This window comes from Crocodylus siamensis, chromosome 8 (genome assembly GCF_052110815.1).
Source record: "Crocodylus siamensis isolate JL-2025a chromosome 8, ASM5211081v1, whole genome shotgun sequence".
Lineage (NCBI taxonomy): Eukaryota > Metazoa > Chordata > Crocodylia > Crocodylidae > Crocodylus > Crocodylus siamensis.
In genome coordinates this window covers 73,363,264-73,381,971 of record NC_143402.1, presented here as the reverse complement: position 1 = coordinate 73,381,971, position 18,708 = coordinate 73,363,264, and the positions used below count along the sequence as shown (strand labels likewise).

General features: G+C 41.3%; 1 protein-coding gene across 3 annotated transcripts in view; it reads left to right on the top strand.

Annotated features, from left to right (window-relative positions):
• Nucleotides 1-18,708, top strand: part of TEX2 (testis expressed 2) — a 114,759-nt gene that overhangs the window by 39,697 nt on the left and 56,354 nt on the right. For all 3 annotated transcript variants that reach the window (XM_090059555.1, XM_090059557.1, XM_090059558.1), the window contains exon 2: nt 14,714-16,368. In XM_090059555.1, coding sequence (XP_089915681.1) covers nt 14,740-16,368 — 1,629 coding nt within the window. In that variant the 5' untranslated portion in view covers nt 14,714-14,739. The remainder of the gene's footprint in view (nt 1-14,713; nt 16,369-18,708) is intronic.

Genomic DNA, 18,708 nt, shown 5'->3' with positions numbered 1-18,708 from the left:
CATTCTTTTTTTCATTCTCATGACTAATATCAAAAGACCCACCGAAAGACTGAGACATAAACACATAAATAATTTCAAAATGAGCCATTTGCAGCCTCTGATTCAAACTGATGATTTGGGGGAAGATGTAAGATGACAATAACAGGGCTGTCAACTTGTCCTCACCTGGAAGGTGAGCAGGGTTTGTATGTGGGAGGAAGGATTTTGTGGGCAATTGAACCACCTGCATAATTTAGACTGTCATCTACCTTTTGGTCAAAGGTTTGGGTCTGTCGCATAGTAACAAAGTATGTCTCCAGGCATATATCTTAGTCCAGTAGTGTAAGTAACTGTGTGCAAAAAACATAACATCTCTCCCAAGGGACTTACTGTCTGCAGCCCTCTGGCAAACATGCATGACTCCAAATATGTAATGCAGTTATTCAGGAGAACCTTAGAAAAACTGAGTAACCATCTTCACCTAATCTGCTCCAAAAGGGGTCATCTTAAATAAGATCTACTTACGCTACTAAGCTGAGAGAGAAACTTGGAGACATATATTTTGTTACTATACAGTGCACCCAAGCCTTCTACCAGAAAACCTAGTATTTGTCTAAATATCTCCCAGCGATGCCATTGGTTCAATAAAAGGTATTGTCCACAAAAATCATTGCCTCTTGCATATTTCGTGGACCTTCATGACTGTAGCATCACTTCAGTACTACCACAGCTGGTTTTACGTGGAAACCCAGTTTGAAGTAAAGAAAGAACTAAGTAGCAGATGAGGAAGAAATGTGAGGTAGGTTGAGAGTCGCACACGATATTGATGGAGGGATGTGAGAACAAAGAAAACTGCTTGAAGTCGTGTTTCCCAGAAAGAAACTAATACCTCTTAAAATGATGGGAAAACTTCAGGAATGTGGGTCAAAGAGAAAACACTCTGGGAAGTGTTTACAGCAGTAAACACTTTCTTATTGCATACCCCCTTCCAGATTTACCAGCTGCACACACACCCCTACCACCATATGGTTTATATTTTAACCCCTTAAATGCCAGTTATTATAATGAAAATTAAATCTGCCATTACACAGTTTTTCCTGTGTACTCCTCAGGAATATATGTACCACAGTTTGGGTATCCTTGGTCTGGGGAATATATGCAAGAAACAAGGTTTACTTGTAAATATCTCTTATTGGACCAATTTAATATAAAAGCTTTTCCTAGGGTATTGCATTTGCTGCTTTCCCAGAGAAAAGCATATCCTGTAAAAAGTACTGCAGGCAAAGGTATTCTGTGCATGAAAGTTTGTCTAACCTTTCTCTCAAATATATACGGTAGCTAGTTCAATAAAAGATGTTATCAAACAAGTAAGGCAAGGAAAGGCTCTTTAGAGACTGGAGTGGAAGAGAAATAAGGTAAACTTGATGGTAATACTTATTTTTGGATTCTTCTAAAAAAGCAAGCAAAGTGAACACTGGCTTGGCTGTATCCAGCTCAAAACATTGCAAGTAGAGTGTTACATAAATACTAATAGCCTTTTGTTCTGCCTTTAGATCCAGAGTGTAGCGGATGCTTTGTACTTCCCACAAGTTCTGAAAAGTTGTCAGGAGGGTTAAATGCAGGATTTCAGCAGATCTAGATATGATTTCTCTTGAAATCCTGCATTTAACCCTCCTGACAACTTTTCAGAACTTGTGGAAGTATGTAGTATGCACTGTACTCTGTTAGGCAGTATGCATCAAGCACAAACTTGCCAATTGCTGTTTCCTTCTGCATGCAAGAGCATTTCCTTCCAGAAGTACACAGGTCATGTGTCACCCAGTTATGAGGTGTGGTAGCACTTTGACTTGATGATGATGATGCATCCCACATGCATTCCTGGGTATTGGAGCACTAATAATTTAGAGGGTGGACTGACTTATGGCTGGCTGACTTCTGGAAGGACATTAAAGTGTAGAATGGCATGCAGGTCTTAAATGGGAGTTTGCCTCTACGGTTGAAAGTTCCTTTGACTTGAGGGAAAAACATCAGCAGCTTCTCGAGCTAGGATCCTTTCTCCTCTGCACAGTAAGCACTGAACTTGACTTCGGAGGGATTTGAGGGTTTAAATTAAACTCTGTATACGTTTTAATCCAAAGGAAATCCTAAAAAACCGAGGCAGACTTGTTTAGATAGTGTTGTTCATATAGCATTACCTGTCTCTGTTGTTGGATCAAGGGGGAAGGAGGGGATGAACTGTTTATAGCAATTGCAAGACAAGTATGTTCTTGTCCATGTCTACACCCGTGGTTCTCAAACTTTTTTTCACAAACCACTTGAAAATGGCTGAGGGTCCCAACAGACCACTTAAACTTTTTTTTGTTTTACAAATCAAAGCACACAACTCATATTTTAATATCGGTAGTCCTACCTTTCTAATCCAATGGATGTGCCTGTTTTCTTGAGCAAAGTTTTGGGAAGTCGGGTGTAATGTTTGTCAGTTTTAGCCTTGGGTCACCTTTCTGTGGACCACAGTTTGAGAACCTCTGGTCTAGACTAAAGGCAGTGATAATATAAATGGATACAATTGTAGCAATCTAACCACAGCAGGGCGAAACTTAGCCCTGTAGATAATTTTTCCCAAAGCGTAGTATATGTGGAGATACCTTTTGGACTGAAAAATGCTTTTAAAAAGAAAAAGGGAAAAAAAGGGGCTTTTTTCCTCATTTTTTAAATGCTCTTTAAGGGGGAGGGGTATGTTCAATAGAGCAAAATGAACAGGTATATCTTAACAGTTTCTGGATATTGCAGAATATCTGGTAAATATGTTTACTGTTAAACGTTCTGCTGATCACCTAGATGAATATTTGCTTCTCTCAGTGACAAACACAAATTATTTATGATTGTTAAATGCGTAGGGGGGAATAATTTTTTTTTAATTGACAATTTGTACTTGCTCCATCCTTGTCAGGTTGGACAAAGGAAATTTAACTTGTTTGCAGTAAATTTATTTAGAAGAAAACCTGAACTGTGTGGTTTTATAATCCCTGCTAGGCAATCGAATAAATAATCTGCTTTCTGTTACAATGCATACTTACATTTTTTTAAGAGAACATTTTCCTTTGGTCTCAGCTTTTCACAAAGATCATTCCTAAAAGCTGTACCTTGGTTTATGTTTGATGTAAAGTCTCTTTGAACTGTGAGAAACACCCTTGAAGGAAAAATATAATAGACTTATCCCTACTAACATGCATTGGCTAAGATCCTTATGGCTTGTCTTCCTTCTTGCCTTATGCTCTTTCACACTGCCCCATATGCATATTTGAATTGCACTCTTACAAAAACTGCAAAAATCTAGGTCCAGCATACAAGTGCATGTTGCTGGCCATTGCAGAGTAGCTGTGTTTTGGGAAAAGTGAGTTCTCTAAGTTATTTATCCTGCTCTCAGAATGGGAGTATACAGTAATAGCACTTCTTAGGTGGTGTTCTCTTACTGGAGTTAGGTGGAGGGCATCACTTTCCAAGAATGAAACACAATGATTTCTAAGTTGTATTGTCAGTTTGGGGTGAAAATGTCTGGCAGACTTTCCCATACTGTTCTGTAATGCAGCTCAATGACTGTGAATTGGATCCACTTCCTTCCGAATCCTGACCATAAACAGCCTGTGCAACATTTGTGCCTAGCAGTTGGGCCCAGAAAATGAGTTGCATTGCAGATCTCTAAAAGCAAAGTCCTGTTTGTAAGGATTACAAGTGATGCTGTTGCATGTGTACCAGCTGTGACTCTGCTTAAAATGAGAATTGAATTGCAATGCCAGTATGAGGGTTAATGACACATTTTTCCTATTCCACCCTGCAAAGACTCCTAAAGTCAGGCCTGTTCATCTCAGACCCTTTAATGGCCAATCCTCAAGTTCTAGGTGTACAAATCCTACATTTTTCTCTCTCTTTCTCCCCTTTGTACTAGAATGTGTAGAATAAATGTGTATTGTGTATGTTTTTAAAATTCAGCTGGTAAATGGGGAAGATGGGGAGGCAGGGTTTTAAACAGGAATGTGTTTGTGGTCCCAACATGTCTTTAAAAATCTTTTTGGTGTTTTGTTCAGCTTGAATAGTTGCTTCATGCTTGTTTTAAGTATACTTATTTTTAAGATCTGATTTGGGGAAATGTTCCTTTAAAACTAAAAGGAGAGAGAGAATGTTGGAAGCAGAACGGCAGTTTTTCGTTGCAACGTCCGTGGGGAGAGGAGAGAGAATGAGCATCAGGAACCAGAGAAAGTGGGAGCAGTTAAATGAGGCAAAGGTAATTTTAAGCAGAAACCAAGTGAGCAAGACGGTGAGGGAGGCTAAGGGGAGATGCAGAGCAAATCTCTAAAGACAAGATTAGAGGCACTGGAGACCAGGTTCGCTGGTGAAGAGAGGTGTTTAAAATTTTAGCAAATTACAGGCTCTTAACTACTGGGAGTTGGGGGGGTGGGAAGCCCCCTTCTTTCCTTAAAAGAAGGGTTTAGAAGGGGAGGTGGAGGTGTCAAGGCATTATTGCAGATATGCCTAGTTCTGTAACCTTGCAGAAAATCATCATTAGTTGATTCATGTCATTAAAAGCCTGAGTTTTTAAAGAGAAATATTGAAACGTTCAAAATCAAAACCATTTCAGGTAGGTTTATTAGGAATTTATGTATTAGGTTTACTAGGAATACAGGTTTTTGTTTTTAAATACTTTTTGTTATGGTCTCAGCATCCTCTGTGTTGGGGTTTTTAAGATGTTCTGTGTAACTTCACAAGTACCCAGGAGTTCTGATGGTTTGGGTTTTTTTTAACAGTACAACTTGCAAAACAAGCACATTATTTCAGTGTAGCTCTTGGCAGCAATAAAGGTGAACAATCCGTCTGAAGCAGGCTGTGTGTAGTGCCTTTGACTTTAGTGAGTGGAGTGGGGATTAGCTCTGCTTTCAGTTCAGAGGTTATGCAGAGATGCTGTAATAATCCTGATGGATATTTAAAATGTCCATAATAAATTAAGTCAATAGACAGGCACTTCAGAATAATTAAAATCCACTGACCCTATTGTGCTGGTGGTCAGTTATTATTTTGAGAGAATTTCTTTGGTAATCATCTAGGCTGACTTAACTATAGCAATATAGAGAAGTGGATTTCTTTGGGGCAATCTGGTCTGGAGGATGAAATGAATAATGGTGGAAATAAGCAAGGTATGCTGCAAGTGTTCATGGTATGTAATATGCTTTGGCAGGCATCCATCTACATTGAACTTAGCTCTCTGCAGTCAAAGAGTTGTGGATGTGTTTTCTTTCTCCCACAATATTTGATGTAAAGACCCTTGTTTACACAGTCTTACCTGAGAGCAACTGCCTTATTTCAGTGCTCAATTATAATTATAGCTGTGTCAGATGATGTTAGTAGGATCAGGCCAAGCTAAAAATGTGTGCTGCATAAGCGGAGGTGCAAACTCAAAAAATGCAACCTAAATCCATTTATAACTTTAGGCTTTGGTCCCTACAGAATTAACCATATAAATCTTGTGTAGACAAGGCCAAAATGTAAGCATGTATTGACTGTAGGTAACTTCCCTTCTGCTTCATATACAATATATACTTCATAATACAGAGGTAGACTTAAAGGTGGAAAAAGTCAGTCTCGTTAACCATGATATACAAATATTACTGGTTCAATGTGATGCAAAATTATTTTTTTTTGTCTTTTGTTTATTAAAAAAACCAATCTGTTTCAGGTAATTAACACTGCATATATTAACAACTGTTGTTTAAACAGCTTGCCACCAGGGAATTAACAATACAGTGTAAACTTGGGGGGTGGGGGCTGTTATGTATGTATAGACCATGGTAATGATCTAACTAAAACCAGCATTTATTGCTAGTCACAATATCATATTGGAAACTAAAGTGCTTGAGGGATTTCTTAAATGCTTTCTTGTTTTGAGACTCATGGCTGACGATTGAAATTCCAAATTGATGCAATTAAAGGTTTTAATCTATGTAAATTAAATAATGATAATTATTATTTATATAATAATAACATTGGATCAGGGAGGGTACCATAAGACCGGAAACCAGAGGGTACCATAAGACTAAAACCAGTGGTCAACCTGGAAGAGTTCCAGTGTATGGAGAATTGCACTTACAGCATTTTTTTTCTTTGTCTGAAGTAATGGAAAAGCTTTAAAGGCCACTGGGTGTCTGCATACACACAGAACAGTCTCAGTTGTTGCCTTTTTTAAAGGGCAAATGGCAGTGTCTGTGTTGGATTATTATTGCTTCCTTCCATTTTCTTTTTAAATACTATGGTCAGTCTGGGGTGTCTCCATTTGCTGTCCTCAAGGCTCTTCAGTTGTAGGATATGGGCTTCTGTACTTTGGGGAGTTGGGAATCTAATCTAAACATTTATGAATGATTGAATTGCCATGTTGTTGTGGGAAATAAGTATTCTATTGGATATTTAAAAAGTGGTGGTGTCAGTGGGGACAAACTAGCCTATTTATGAGGTCTCTTTGTCTCTCATTTATTTTTCCCCAGTAGTGTCTTTTTTGGACAGGGAACACAGGGAGTAGCTGGACACTTTCAGAGAGGAGCTGAGGAAAAGAATTTTGCAACGTGAGTTATAAGCTGAAGTCAAAGCAGTCTTACACAAGCACTCTCCTAAAGGAGAAGAAGTTGGAGTAAGGCATCTTTGATCAAAACCTTTCTTTGCTGGATTTTACTCCTCCGCCTCATTACTGATAGCCAGGGATGCAGGTTTTCTGGTTCCCACACAAAAACAGAGAAAACACAGATTTCTCCTTTTAGCAGAGAAAGCCGCAGATTCCCTCCTTTAGCAAACACCTTGTAGGCTGGTTGAGCTTCAGCCTGCAAGAGCTGTTTGCAAACAGGGTGGGAAACGCACATGGGGGGAGGGAAAGGGCAGAGTCTGAGACTGTCAGCCATGGCTCCACTTGGATTAGCTCAGCCTCATTCTTCTCCTGGACCCTGAGGTAAGTGGGGCTTGCAGGGAGCTGGGGGCCCCTCTGGCAGAGCTGGGGGGTTGCAGGTCATGGCTGAGGGCACTGGCTGGAATGAGGGCAGGAGCTGGCCCTGCCCACACCCGAGCAGGCAGCCACAGTGGGGGAGCCAGCTCCATGTGGCTTCTACTGCAGCTGCCTGGTGTGGGGAGCAGGGAGCTGCAGACTTGGGTTCCTGGCCCCATAACCCTGGCAGCTGGGGGCTGGGAGCCCCCTCCAGCAGGCCTGGGAGGCAAGAGGTGTGAGTAGGCCGGGGCAGTGAGGGTCATCAGCAGTTTTGGGGGGGCTTTGGGAGCAGTGAGGGTCACCAGCAGGGCTGGGGTGAGCTGCAGGGGGGGGCTTTTAATTTTAATAATGTATTTTGGGGGTTTTGTCAAGAGAATTTGTAATTTTTCGTCAGAGAATTTGATTATTCTTTTTATCAGAGAAAACCAGGATCCCTCCTGATAGCCCATTACCTCTGTTTGAAGTTCTTCATGCTACCACACACTTTTGAGTCAATGCATGATGGCAGGGATTCCCACCCTCTTTGGCAGCTGTGTTTCATGGCAAAGAGAGAGAGCTACGCTCATCCTGATAAACACAGATGAATGTTTTTTGTAGGGTTTGTAGACTGAATTTTTTTACATTGGCATATTTACAGCAATGTAGGGACAAATCTGTAGTAAAGATATGCTGTACTGCTCTAAAATGGGGCTTGTACCAAAATAGTATTCCAGCTTTGGGATGGCAAAAAGTCTTAAGGGTAGACAGAGCCTTATGCCTGCTTTTAATTAAAAAAAAAAAAAAAAATCAAGCCTTTGTTTCTTACAAACAAAAAACCCCCCAAAAGCTATGATAAGCAGCATAAAGGGCAGTTGCTTTCTTTTTGCTAATATTGGAGCATTCTGTGCCTCATCATTGGTTGAATTCTAATTCTGGTGATCACGAGAGCCCTTCAGACTGATTTTTTTTTTTTTTCTTTTTTTTTCTTTTTTGGTCTGTTGTTATTAAGAAACAAGGCCTCCATTTCCCCGAGTGTAATGTGGAGAATAACACTATATGGAGCCAGCCTGAGGGAACTCTGCTAATCTGATCTGTCACCAAGTGGCAAACTTCTGACATACCAATTTAGATGCACAAAAAAAAAAAAAAAGTCTGTAAATGTGGTTCTGCCAAGAATTTGGACTGCGTTAAGATATGGATGTTCCTGCAGCCTGAATCACTTGGGGTTTTTTTTTTTTCACATTTATCAACAACTTTAATAGTATGGGTCAGGGGCTGGCAACCTTTTTCAAGTCACAGGGTGCAACAGCCTTGTTGCAGGTCTGGCGTGTGCCAGGTGGCTTTGGCAGCACATCAGCAGTGAGAGGATTTCCCTGCACCCCAACTGGAACCATGCACGTGGTTGCTGCATGCATGTTGCCTCTGCTTCTCCCAGCCCCCTGCTTCTCTGGCTGTGATGCACATGTTGCCAACCCCTGGTATAGGTCCTTTTGGACTAGATCCACAAAAAAGGGCTGATGTCCCAAGGAGACTGGAGTTCAGATAACTGCTTTCAGTACAGAAGTATGCATGATCACAAGGCAAGGGCATTAAGTTGAACCATCAGAGAGTACTTACCACAGGGGATAAAGGTCAGAGATTTCAGCCAGCTTTGTAATAAGGTATGTGTATGAATGTAGATGATTTCATTTACTACTAATTCAAATTCAGCACCAGGTCCAGTGTTACTCCTATCTGGCCATTGCAGGTAGCCTGTGTGAAATGATTGGTGACCATAGTGCATTTCATAAGAGCCAGTTGCTACATTTCTGGGAAGAAATCTTCAATAGAGATGTGATTTGAGACATGGTCTCATAGTTTGTTTTTTCTGTAGATGTCAATCATTACTGCAATATCAGGATTGTCACATTGGCTGGCAGGAGGATATGGTAAAGTCTGTGCTGTTTGGCTTGTTTCAAATTAGTAGGGCAGATGCATGGATAACCTCAATTTCTATTAATCCTGGAAAAAAATGTCATGAATACAACATTCCCTCCCCTCCAAGTCTGGCGCAATAGGAAGCGTGTAATGGAGACTGGTACAGGCTGGAATAGTTGGAAGGTGCTCAAGGTCAGGATTAATGTGCATTGGTGAGGAGCCTGGGAGTTCACCTGAATGGGGGAAAGGGTACCTGGTTGGGCTGACAGCTGAAAATTGGAGTCTGATGTGTTGGTAGAGAGGCATAACCCAGAACTGGAGTGATAGAGGATGCTATTCGTTAGGAGTGATCTGTATTGGCAGAGCTATGGGATGGTTTATAGGTTGGGTTTGCAGTGTGTTGATGCAGCTCTTTGGGGAAAACCTGCTTTAGTTCTTGCTTGTGTTATGCTTGATTTCAGTGTCAAGGATTAATGACCTCCAAGAACTACAAGCTTAGGGTTGGTTAATCAGCTTCGTTGTTTGCATTTCTTCATGCTAGTCTTCTCAATAACAGTGCATCTGTTTTGAGATGCTGAAAGTTGCTTCTAAAAAAATAAATTGATGTCTCCAACCCCTCTGCAGCATTTAATTCTTTGGTACTAGTCAATAGATTGAGTAGGTTTGCAACCTGCTCTAGACATCATTTGTATTTTAGCAGTCAGTGCTATGAAACACAAAAGTCTTGGCCCAGTGTAGTCAACTAATCACTTGTGCTATTTGAAAAATAGCATTATCTTGCATTGCCAGACTGAAATATGGTAAAAAGTTCCCTCTATACATAGGAAGTAAAAATATCAGTTAGATAATTCATACCAGTAACCACTAAAGGCACTGGCAGAATTCTAATTTTGGTGGGAGTACTCTGGATAAGCTCATGTTAAGAAGTGTAAAACTTGCGCCGCCTGATTCTTGACTACTTCTCCCCTCAATGAAGTGTTTCCTAGAATTCTCAGTAGTCATGTAACTGGAATATAGGCATGCTGTTCCCAGCAGGGGACTTCTTCCTGATGCACTGAAAATGGACTTGATCAACCTCATGTTCCATAGACAGGGGGAGCAGACATAATGTGACACGTGTGTTTTAAAGGCTCTTGTTTAGAGGAAAATAAGTTACTTGGGACTCTGAACACTAAACTTTCTTCTGCCTTAACAAATAAATATGCAAGAAGCTGTAGAAAATACCTGTCAAACTGACCCAGTAGGCATATGCTTCTCATCAATAGTGGCAGAGCACCAAATGTCACATTCAGTTATTTATCTACTACTTAACTGTAAGGCTAGATTGTGTATAGTTTTGTTTTTTGTTTTGTACATGACTACTGTTCCCCTAATCTGCTACAGACTTCTGTGTTGTCTTGCCTCCATTTTCCCCACTGAAGATGGCAAGTGCTGATGGTGTTGTAAGGCTTCTTTTTTAATATTTTCAAAGAGTATTGATATCTGCACTTGGAAGGAAGCATGGAACAGCAAGGATGAAGTTCTGATCCTGGCAGTGTACCAGATGTTGCAACAACTCAGGTGCACTTTCTGTCTTTTGTATACAGAGTCTCAAATAACAGTAAAAACTGATTCAGTAAGGCACATTTTAAGCTATTACTCCACATGAGATTATAGGCCTTCTATTGTATTGCTATCTGTGCTGGTTAGTGACTATTTTAATATTAAGTCTGTGTTGCCTTTAAGATGGCATTCTAAAGCAAACCAGCTCTTTGGTATGAGAGGAACAGTGGCTGGTATGAACAGGCTCTGTCAGGGGCAGGCAAAACACAGCCTGCGGGCCAGATCTGGGCTGCCAGGGACTTCCATCCAGCCTGCAGCTGCCCCCCTCCCCAATGAATTGTGCCCTGCCCAGCCTTTCCACCTGTGAGGGTGAAAGTGAGGCACCTGCCCTCAACATATCCTGTTATGCCTCGCTCCTACCCTCATGGGTGGAAGAGGTAGCATGGGGTGTGGTGGGGCACCAGGTTTTCCTGGCATCCGGCTCCCTCTGGGCAGCAGGTGGGGGAGAGGGTGTGAGGCTGGGGCTGGCTGCAGCAGCAGAGCAGCAGCGCAGAGCTTGGGTGGGCAGGGTGTGGGTGTAAGGGGAGAGGGGTGTGGGGACCCCTCCTACCACACTCTTCCCCTCTCCCCCTATGGCCCGCAGGCAGCGGGGGCAGCAGCCGGGGCGGGGGGGGGAGTTTCTTGGCACTGATGCCTGGTTCCTGGCTTTGGCCAGAGCTGCAAGGAGTGCAGCATCTGCCTGGTTGTTTGTTTCCCAGGCACTCCCTACACTTGAGGGGCCCAGGAGGGAAGCCTCAGGCACTGGAGTGGGCTGGGGTGGGGAAGGAAGCCAGCTCCAGCACCTGGGGCTTCCCTCCTGGCCCCAGTGATTACAGGGGAAACAAATGGCCCGATTTGGGCTGTGCTCCTCACTGTGATCTGCAGCACTGGCCAGAGCCAAGCACCAGCACCCTTGCCTGCTGCTGTGCCATGGGGGGAGCATGGGAGGGGTCCCCACACCTTTCCCACCCTCCCTCAAACCACACATGCACTATAAAAGACTAAGAATTTATTTTAGAGTTTCATGCAATCACCTTGACACACAGTACACAAACACAGATCATGACAAAAGTGTTTTTTGTAACAAAATTAGAATATTGTAGGTGTTTGACTTTTTTTAGATTTGGTATTTGCTGGTTGTAAGATGGAAAACCCCCTCCCAAAATGAGTCCCTCCAGGGACAAGGGGAGGGACTTCTGATGGCAAAGGCTGTCTGGTCCCAAGATGGCAGCCAGGGGGTGGGGCACCTGTTAAGGGGCAGAGCTACCCATGCGGTCCTCTTTTGCTCACCAAACTCATTAAGCGATTTAATGATTTCAACTCTAGCTGAAATCATTGCCTACCCCTGCTCTAAGTCATAATTTAGCATCAAGTCAAAATCTTGGTGGAGATGCTGTTGTTCTTTGAGTGCAACACCAGAAACCTTTGAAATCTAACTTGTTTATAGTAAAGTCACAAATACAAGTTGTGGGAAGGGGAGCAAGGAGTGATTTTTATTTTATTTTATTTATTATTTTAAATATAATGTTTTGATGAAGAAAACTAGTGATATTCCCCGTAACTTGAAGAACACTCCCCATCTTCTCTGGCAGTACACATTCTATTACTGCTGGTGCAACGAAGGAAAGGAACCCTTGACTTCAGTATTTACTGTTATTGGTCAGCAAGAAAATTAGTGGTGGTGGTTGTTGTTGTTGTTTGGTTGTTTTTTTGAAGGCATCTTGTACAGGCAATGGCATATATTAGTGAAATGTTATCAGATTGTATAAACATCAGTTGATGCTATTCTATCAAAAAGGAAATTTGTAAATAGTTTCATGCTTTATCTTAGTGACTTCCAGAGGAGGTAATTCCTATTACAAGTGGGGAAAAATGTAACTGTCAATTCACCCTGAGAGCTCAAAGCATAACAGGGTTCTTCTATTTTATGCATGTTTATTAATTCTGTAGGCCAAATTCTACTTATCTGCAGTTGGATTGAACTGGGAAAACAGCATAGCAGGAATTTGCCATTGGAATTTTTGAAGATGCTTGATGAACTAGAGTGGAGCCAGCTCCTTCTCCCCTACTTGTACTGTAATATTTATTTATTAATTAGATTTACACCCCACTGTATTCAAGAGGCGCATATTGACAAGGAATAACAGCTTTTGTTACAAAAATCAGCAGTTATTGTTCAGTTGCACAAGGGACAATTGTACTAAAAATGCTGTTTTGCAGGGATTTTTTCCCCCTCACTTTTCTGAGTGGAACTGCACTTTAAACATCAGCAAAGACTTTTGATTAATTCTCCTTGACAGTTTGATTGCAGCAGAGTAGCAGCTCCTGAGAAATAGGTTAGTTACTAAGGTGACAAACTTACTGTCTTGACAGTGAAGATAAAGTACTCTTCACAGGGGTTATTCCATGCTCCCTGACAATTGCGGTGGGGGGGGGTGCTTTGGTCACTGGCACCTTGGTTTTCCTAATATTTCTGTGGCTTTGTAGATACACTTCTTAATCCTATTTTTTGCTGTTCTCTTTCTGGAAAGGAAAGACTTAAGTATTAATGTACCTCCTAACTACACGTGAAAGTCAGTATCTTGGAAACTGACTTCTGCGTTTTTGGGAAACAAGTTAATAAAAGTATATCGTGACAGTGGTGGGCTGAGGTTCCAGAGAAAATGGGGACTGTGTTTCCTGCAGTATCCTTATGGTCAAGAACAGCTTTGTTTTGAGGTGAGGACGGAGGTATTTCTGGTAGAACTTTATGTGCGGTGAGGATGTGATGAAGCTGCTGATAGACCTGAAATCCACCTCGTCAGTAGGAACAGCTTGAAAGCTAGTTTGGCTTGAGATTCAGATTTAGTGGGTGAATCTGTACCAAGCTGCTTTTGAGTTGAAAGCATTTCTAGTTGCATTGAATAAACAAAGGTTGCCTAAACTAATAATTCTAGCAGTGTAATGGTCTAGAACCAAACTGTCTGAAGGTGTGAGGGGGAGGAAGAAAAAAATGGTCTCCGAGGCAAATAGTCCCTAGCTAAGCTTGTATTTCTTTCCTTGATGGCAAGTAAATCACCTGGGCAAGTACATATTGATGCAATAGTAGTTATCCTACATACTGGACACAACTTCTGAAATTCATGGCTTCCACATGATTTTTCATCTCTGTATAGAACAGGGGTAGGCAATTATTTTGGGCAGAGGGCCGCTTACTGAGTTTTGGCAAGCCATCGAGGGCTGCATAACAGGCAGTCAGGCAGATAAATATTAACTTTCTAATTGTTTTAGGGGCCGCGTGGGCTGGATGGAATGACCTGGCATCCGGCCTGCAGGTTGCATTTTGCCCACCCTGGCATACAGTATGGGGGCTTTGTTTAAAGCCTGCTGCTCTTTTTGTTAAGAATAGCATTGATGGATATGGCACTTAAGAAAAAGCAGTTTCAGTGTTGTTTCACTTGAACCAGAATTTACTGGACTATAAAAGGTGTCATGTTGCAGGGGAAAAATTTATAGAAACTTTTAAGGCAATTTTACCAATGCTAAAACTCTGATCCTCTGGTTGGCAGCACTTGCTTTTCTGTGTGAAACCAGACACTGACTTGGCTACAGTACGAATGCAGCTAATAACCTGCATTTCTAATTCCTTGCATCTTTTACACCTCTGAACTATGTGAATGCTGTGATCAGAGACCTGACAAAGAATATCTTTCATTCAGAAGCTTGTCTAACTGATCACAGCTACATAGTTGGTCCAATTAAGATATCACCCTAAGAAATCCCTACCTAAAGAAGAATTTAGCAACATTTTGATGCTTCTCCAAGACAGTTTGGCAGGACTTTTTCCCCTCTATCTCCTATTTTCCATTTTTCCTCGTGCTCTCATTCTCATTATCTTCCTCGTCATCCGTCCCACTGTGACTTAGCCATCTTTTACCTTTGCATCTGATAATATTATGAATATGGGGGTGAGAATAAAACAAACTCAGGGGAAAATGGTACTAAAAATATTAAATATACTAATGTCATATACTCATTGTGTAAGGATATATGTACCGTAACTTTTAGAGCAGTGGTTCATACCTTGTTATATTACTGAAATTCGCATAAAACTATTGTGATCCAAAGTGAATATTTTGTGCTCTTTAGCAGACATATTTGGTGCATGTAAACAGGTTTTCTGTGTCTTTTAAATATTAGAAAACAAGTGTGTGGCTGGGCAGAAATTGCATTTCATTTGGTTCAATGTTTTCTCCACAGACTTTGAAGCATATCTGGAATCTGCAATGACAAGTCTGAACAGTAGCCATGCAGAGAAAACTGGTGAAATGTCTTCAAAGCAGTCTGCCCCAAAAGTGCAAGTTCAGAGATCCGTTTCTCGAGAAACCATCACCATACACTTCTCGGCATTTGGGAAGGAGGAAGAGGAGGAGGAAGAGGAGTTTAAGCAGATGCCGAATGAGGACCTGGATGACCAAAGCATTGTGACAGCACTCGAAGCCAAGGAAGACCTCTGCTTTGAACATGGCAGCCATGACATTTCTAGTCCAGCTACCCCACCTAGCATGGTCAACTCTGCATCCCTACTGTCTCCATCACCTGCTGTTATGTCAACCGTAAACACTGTAAAGCTGTTGGATTCTCCTTCCACTTCCCAAGTATTCAGTGCAGTGCCATTAGTTCTGTCTCCCTCCTTGCACTCCTGTTACGTAGCTAGTTCATCAGGTGTGTCATTGCCTTCTGAGCAGAAAGCCAGCTCCTCCTCCCCGTCATCCTCCCCATCCAAGGCAGCTGTCTTGTCTAGTACATCATCCACCACTTCTGGCTCAAAGCCTTTTATGAGTTTAGTTAGGTCCCTTTCAACAGATGTAGAACCAAAAGAGCCCACCCCACCCACAAGACACAGGCACTTAATGAAAACCTTAGTGAAGTCTTTGTCAACGGACACTTCTAGACAAGAAGCTGAAGCTGTGTCCTACCGACCACCTGACTCTAAACTGAACTTGCACCTGTTCAAGCAGTTCACTCAGCCTCGAGTTGTTACAGGTGGCGATTCCAAAACTGCCCCCTCCTCCCCATTAACGTCTCCTTTGGATACTCGCTCTTTTTTTAAAGTCCCTGAAATGGAGGCTAAAATTGAAGACACTAAAAGACGCCTTTCAGAAGTCATTTATGAGCCTTTTCAGCTCCTCAGCAAAATAATAGGTGATGAAAGTAGTAGCCACAGGCCCAAAGCCTTATCTTCAAGTGCTTCAGAACTATCAAATCTTTCCAGTTTAAATGGCCACTTGGAAAGCAATAACAACTACAGCATTAAGGAAGAAGAATGTGATTCTGAAGGGGACTTCTATGGTAGTGACCCTCATCTAAATAAGAGCGACCAGGCCAAAATTGCTGAGGAACAGGCAAAAGATATGGAGAGTCAGACCTCTCAGTCTATATGCACAAAGGATGTTGGGTTGAAAACTCCACTTGTACTTGAAAAATGTTCTTTGTCTGCACTTGCAAGCAAAGAGGATGAGGAGTTTTGTGAACTTTATTCTGAAGACTTTCTCTTGATAGAGGAAGAAAATAAAGGGGATAAATCTACAGATGCTGTGCTGAAGCCAGAGATGACTGAGGGAAATGGTATTGTGCTCAGTAGGGAAGATGACCTTAACCTTTATGTGCAACAGCCTAAAATACCAGTGAAGGCTTTGTACTTCTTTACAATGTTAGTCTATGCTTACCTTATACTCCCTCTCCCTAGTTATTTCAGTGGACTATTTCTGGGGGTTGCACTTGGATTTATGACGGCTTTCTGTGTGATATGGCTTTTTACACCCACTACTTGGGAATATCACAATTTACATAGAAATCTGAGCAAGCAATGGAATACAGAATCTCTGGATATCAAAGAACCTGACATATTGAAGGTAAGGTGTTTTGTTTTCTTTCTGGTGTGAACCAGGTTGTTTTGTTTTTGGGGAGTTTTGTATTTATAGATGCTTCCTATTCTAGCTAGACAAACTAAATGAGATATCTGAAGGGGCAAAGGAGCTGAAACACTGTGTAATTGGAGTGCTGTTTAGGGAACAACTAATGCTGGCAAGATCAGAAGCGTCTTAGTAGGCAAAAGTATTCAAATTTGACCCCTAAGCGTGTGTCTTATGGAAGTTAGAAACAAGCTAAAATGCTGTATTGCAGCTGCAGGAAAAGTGTAACAACAGTTTCAGCAGCAAGGGGCAGATGTTTTGTTGTTTGAAATACTCCTGCTGAAAGCAGAGAGTGGAAGAGGTTGGTGTTTCCGTGTTATGCCTGAACTCTACAGTGTCTCAGGAAATGCATTTTATTTCTTGGAGTTTGCTCTCCAGACCTGCAATTAATCCATCTTGTCAAGTCAGTCCGAGAAGATTCAGAAGTATTGATATTTATTTATTTAGTTAGTTAGTTCAAGTGAAGCTTTCTTCTTGGGTATGAGACTCTGAGAGCAAATGTCAGATGATTGGAGGAAGAAATAAGGACACAGTCTGGGTTAGATTGTGTGCAGGGATGGAGGTTAGCTGTGTATGGACAGTTTTGAGTGCATCCTGTAAACTTTGTTTAGCTTGACTGTAAGTCATCAAATGAACCAAAACTCATCAAATGAACCAAGAACTGGTTTCTCTTTAAAAATACTCTTCTTGTTCAGATCCTAAGGACTTCTGTTTGCTTTGTGACTTATGAATTATACTTTTTATTTAGCTGTGACCCATGTGACCACTCTTATTAAGTTACTATTTTTCCCCCCTTGGAGTTGCATAACTTGTATATAGATGAGTAAAAACTTGAAAAAGAGAGTGGATATTTGGATAATTTTTATAGTTGAGATTTAATGTCTAGAGTTGAACAGGCTCAGAATAATGTTTATTTGCCACAATAAATTTAATTTGATGTTATGGAACCGGTTAAATCTTTTGCAGAAAGTTGTGGGGTTGTTTGTCTTCTAACAAAAAGAGGTTTACTCTTTAACAAATAGAGAGTGTGGCCAGAAAATTAACTAATAAAAAGCTGTAAAACACAGATCTTGGTGGTATTAATATCCCATCAGAATAATGTGTCTTGGCTGTGTTGGCAAAGCAAGTAGTTTACTTTTCCAGCTGAAAGCTATTCTGCTTTCAAGTTGGGTAAGTGAAAGATTCCGCAAAGAACCTACTTGTCATTTGCCTAGTCAGTTTATTAAGTGATTATGAACATACTTGTAGTCGTATTTAATCTTTGCTTTTGCTAAGCGCTTGCTTCAGTTTGTCACATTCAGGTAGTTGCTAAATTTCAAGCTTTCAGGGGGAGGCAGATAAAAATAATGAGAAATGATTTGTTTGACTTTAAGTTTGAGGGCCCTGCTACACGTTGCATATATTACACAACTGGTTATTTGTACAATAAATGTAGACCAGTCACATGTGTAAAGTAATTATCACACAATAAAAGTGACTCAAGCTATAAAAAGAGCCAACCAGCTATGAAGTTTGTGCTTGAAAATCTATAACAACTCCTATAGTTGGTTGCTATCCAGCTTTAATTTGAACATGTAGCAGGCCCCTAATTACACAGCAGTTAGAACAGGTTTATCCCCATGGTTTTGACCTTCATTGACTTTCCTAGTCTTGTTTTTCAGTATTAGGCATACTTTATGTATATAACATTCTTTGTGCACTTAATTAATGTGCATTTTATTCTGTGGTGGTTCACTGCCTCTGCTTTCCAGCACCTTTCTACATCTGAAAATAGATCTTTAGTTTGTAGGCTGCAGTTGGCGTGCATTTGAGTGTAAGGTCTTTGGGGCTGGGAGTGTCTCCCTTGGTATTGTGGCAGGAATGCTGTTAGCGTTTACTAAATCCCTTCTTCCCTGGCTGTGCTCTTTTTAGTGATCCCTCTGCTAGTCTCAGTTCTCTCAGGGCTTGTTCAAATTAGAGTTTTTGCTGCTATGGTTATGTTGGCAGAGCCCTTAGCATAGGCCAACAGAATTTTTTTTCTGCTGCATCACCTTTCTGAATGACACAAACTAGAGCTTCTGTTGGACAAATCGTTTCCATCCACTGTGGGGGTCTTGTGGCTTACTTGTGTCAAGCGTGGGATTTTCCGCACAGGTAGGCCAGCAAAGCTTAGTAGCGTAGGCTGGCTTTGGTCTGCATATGTGTACTCGGACTTTGTTTGTTCTTTGTTCCGTACAAGTGGCAGTATTAGTAGTTTGCCATGCAAGCATACATGCTGACCAATTTAACCATGTTGCTCAA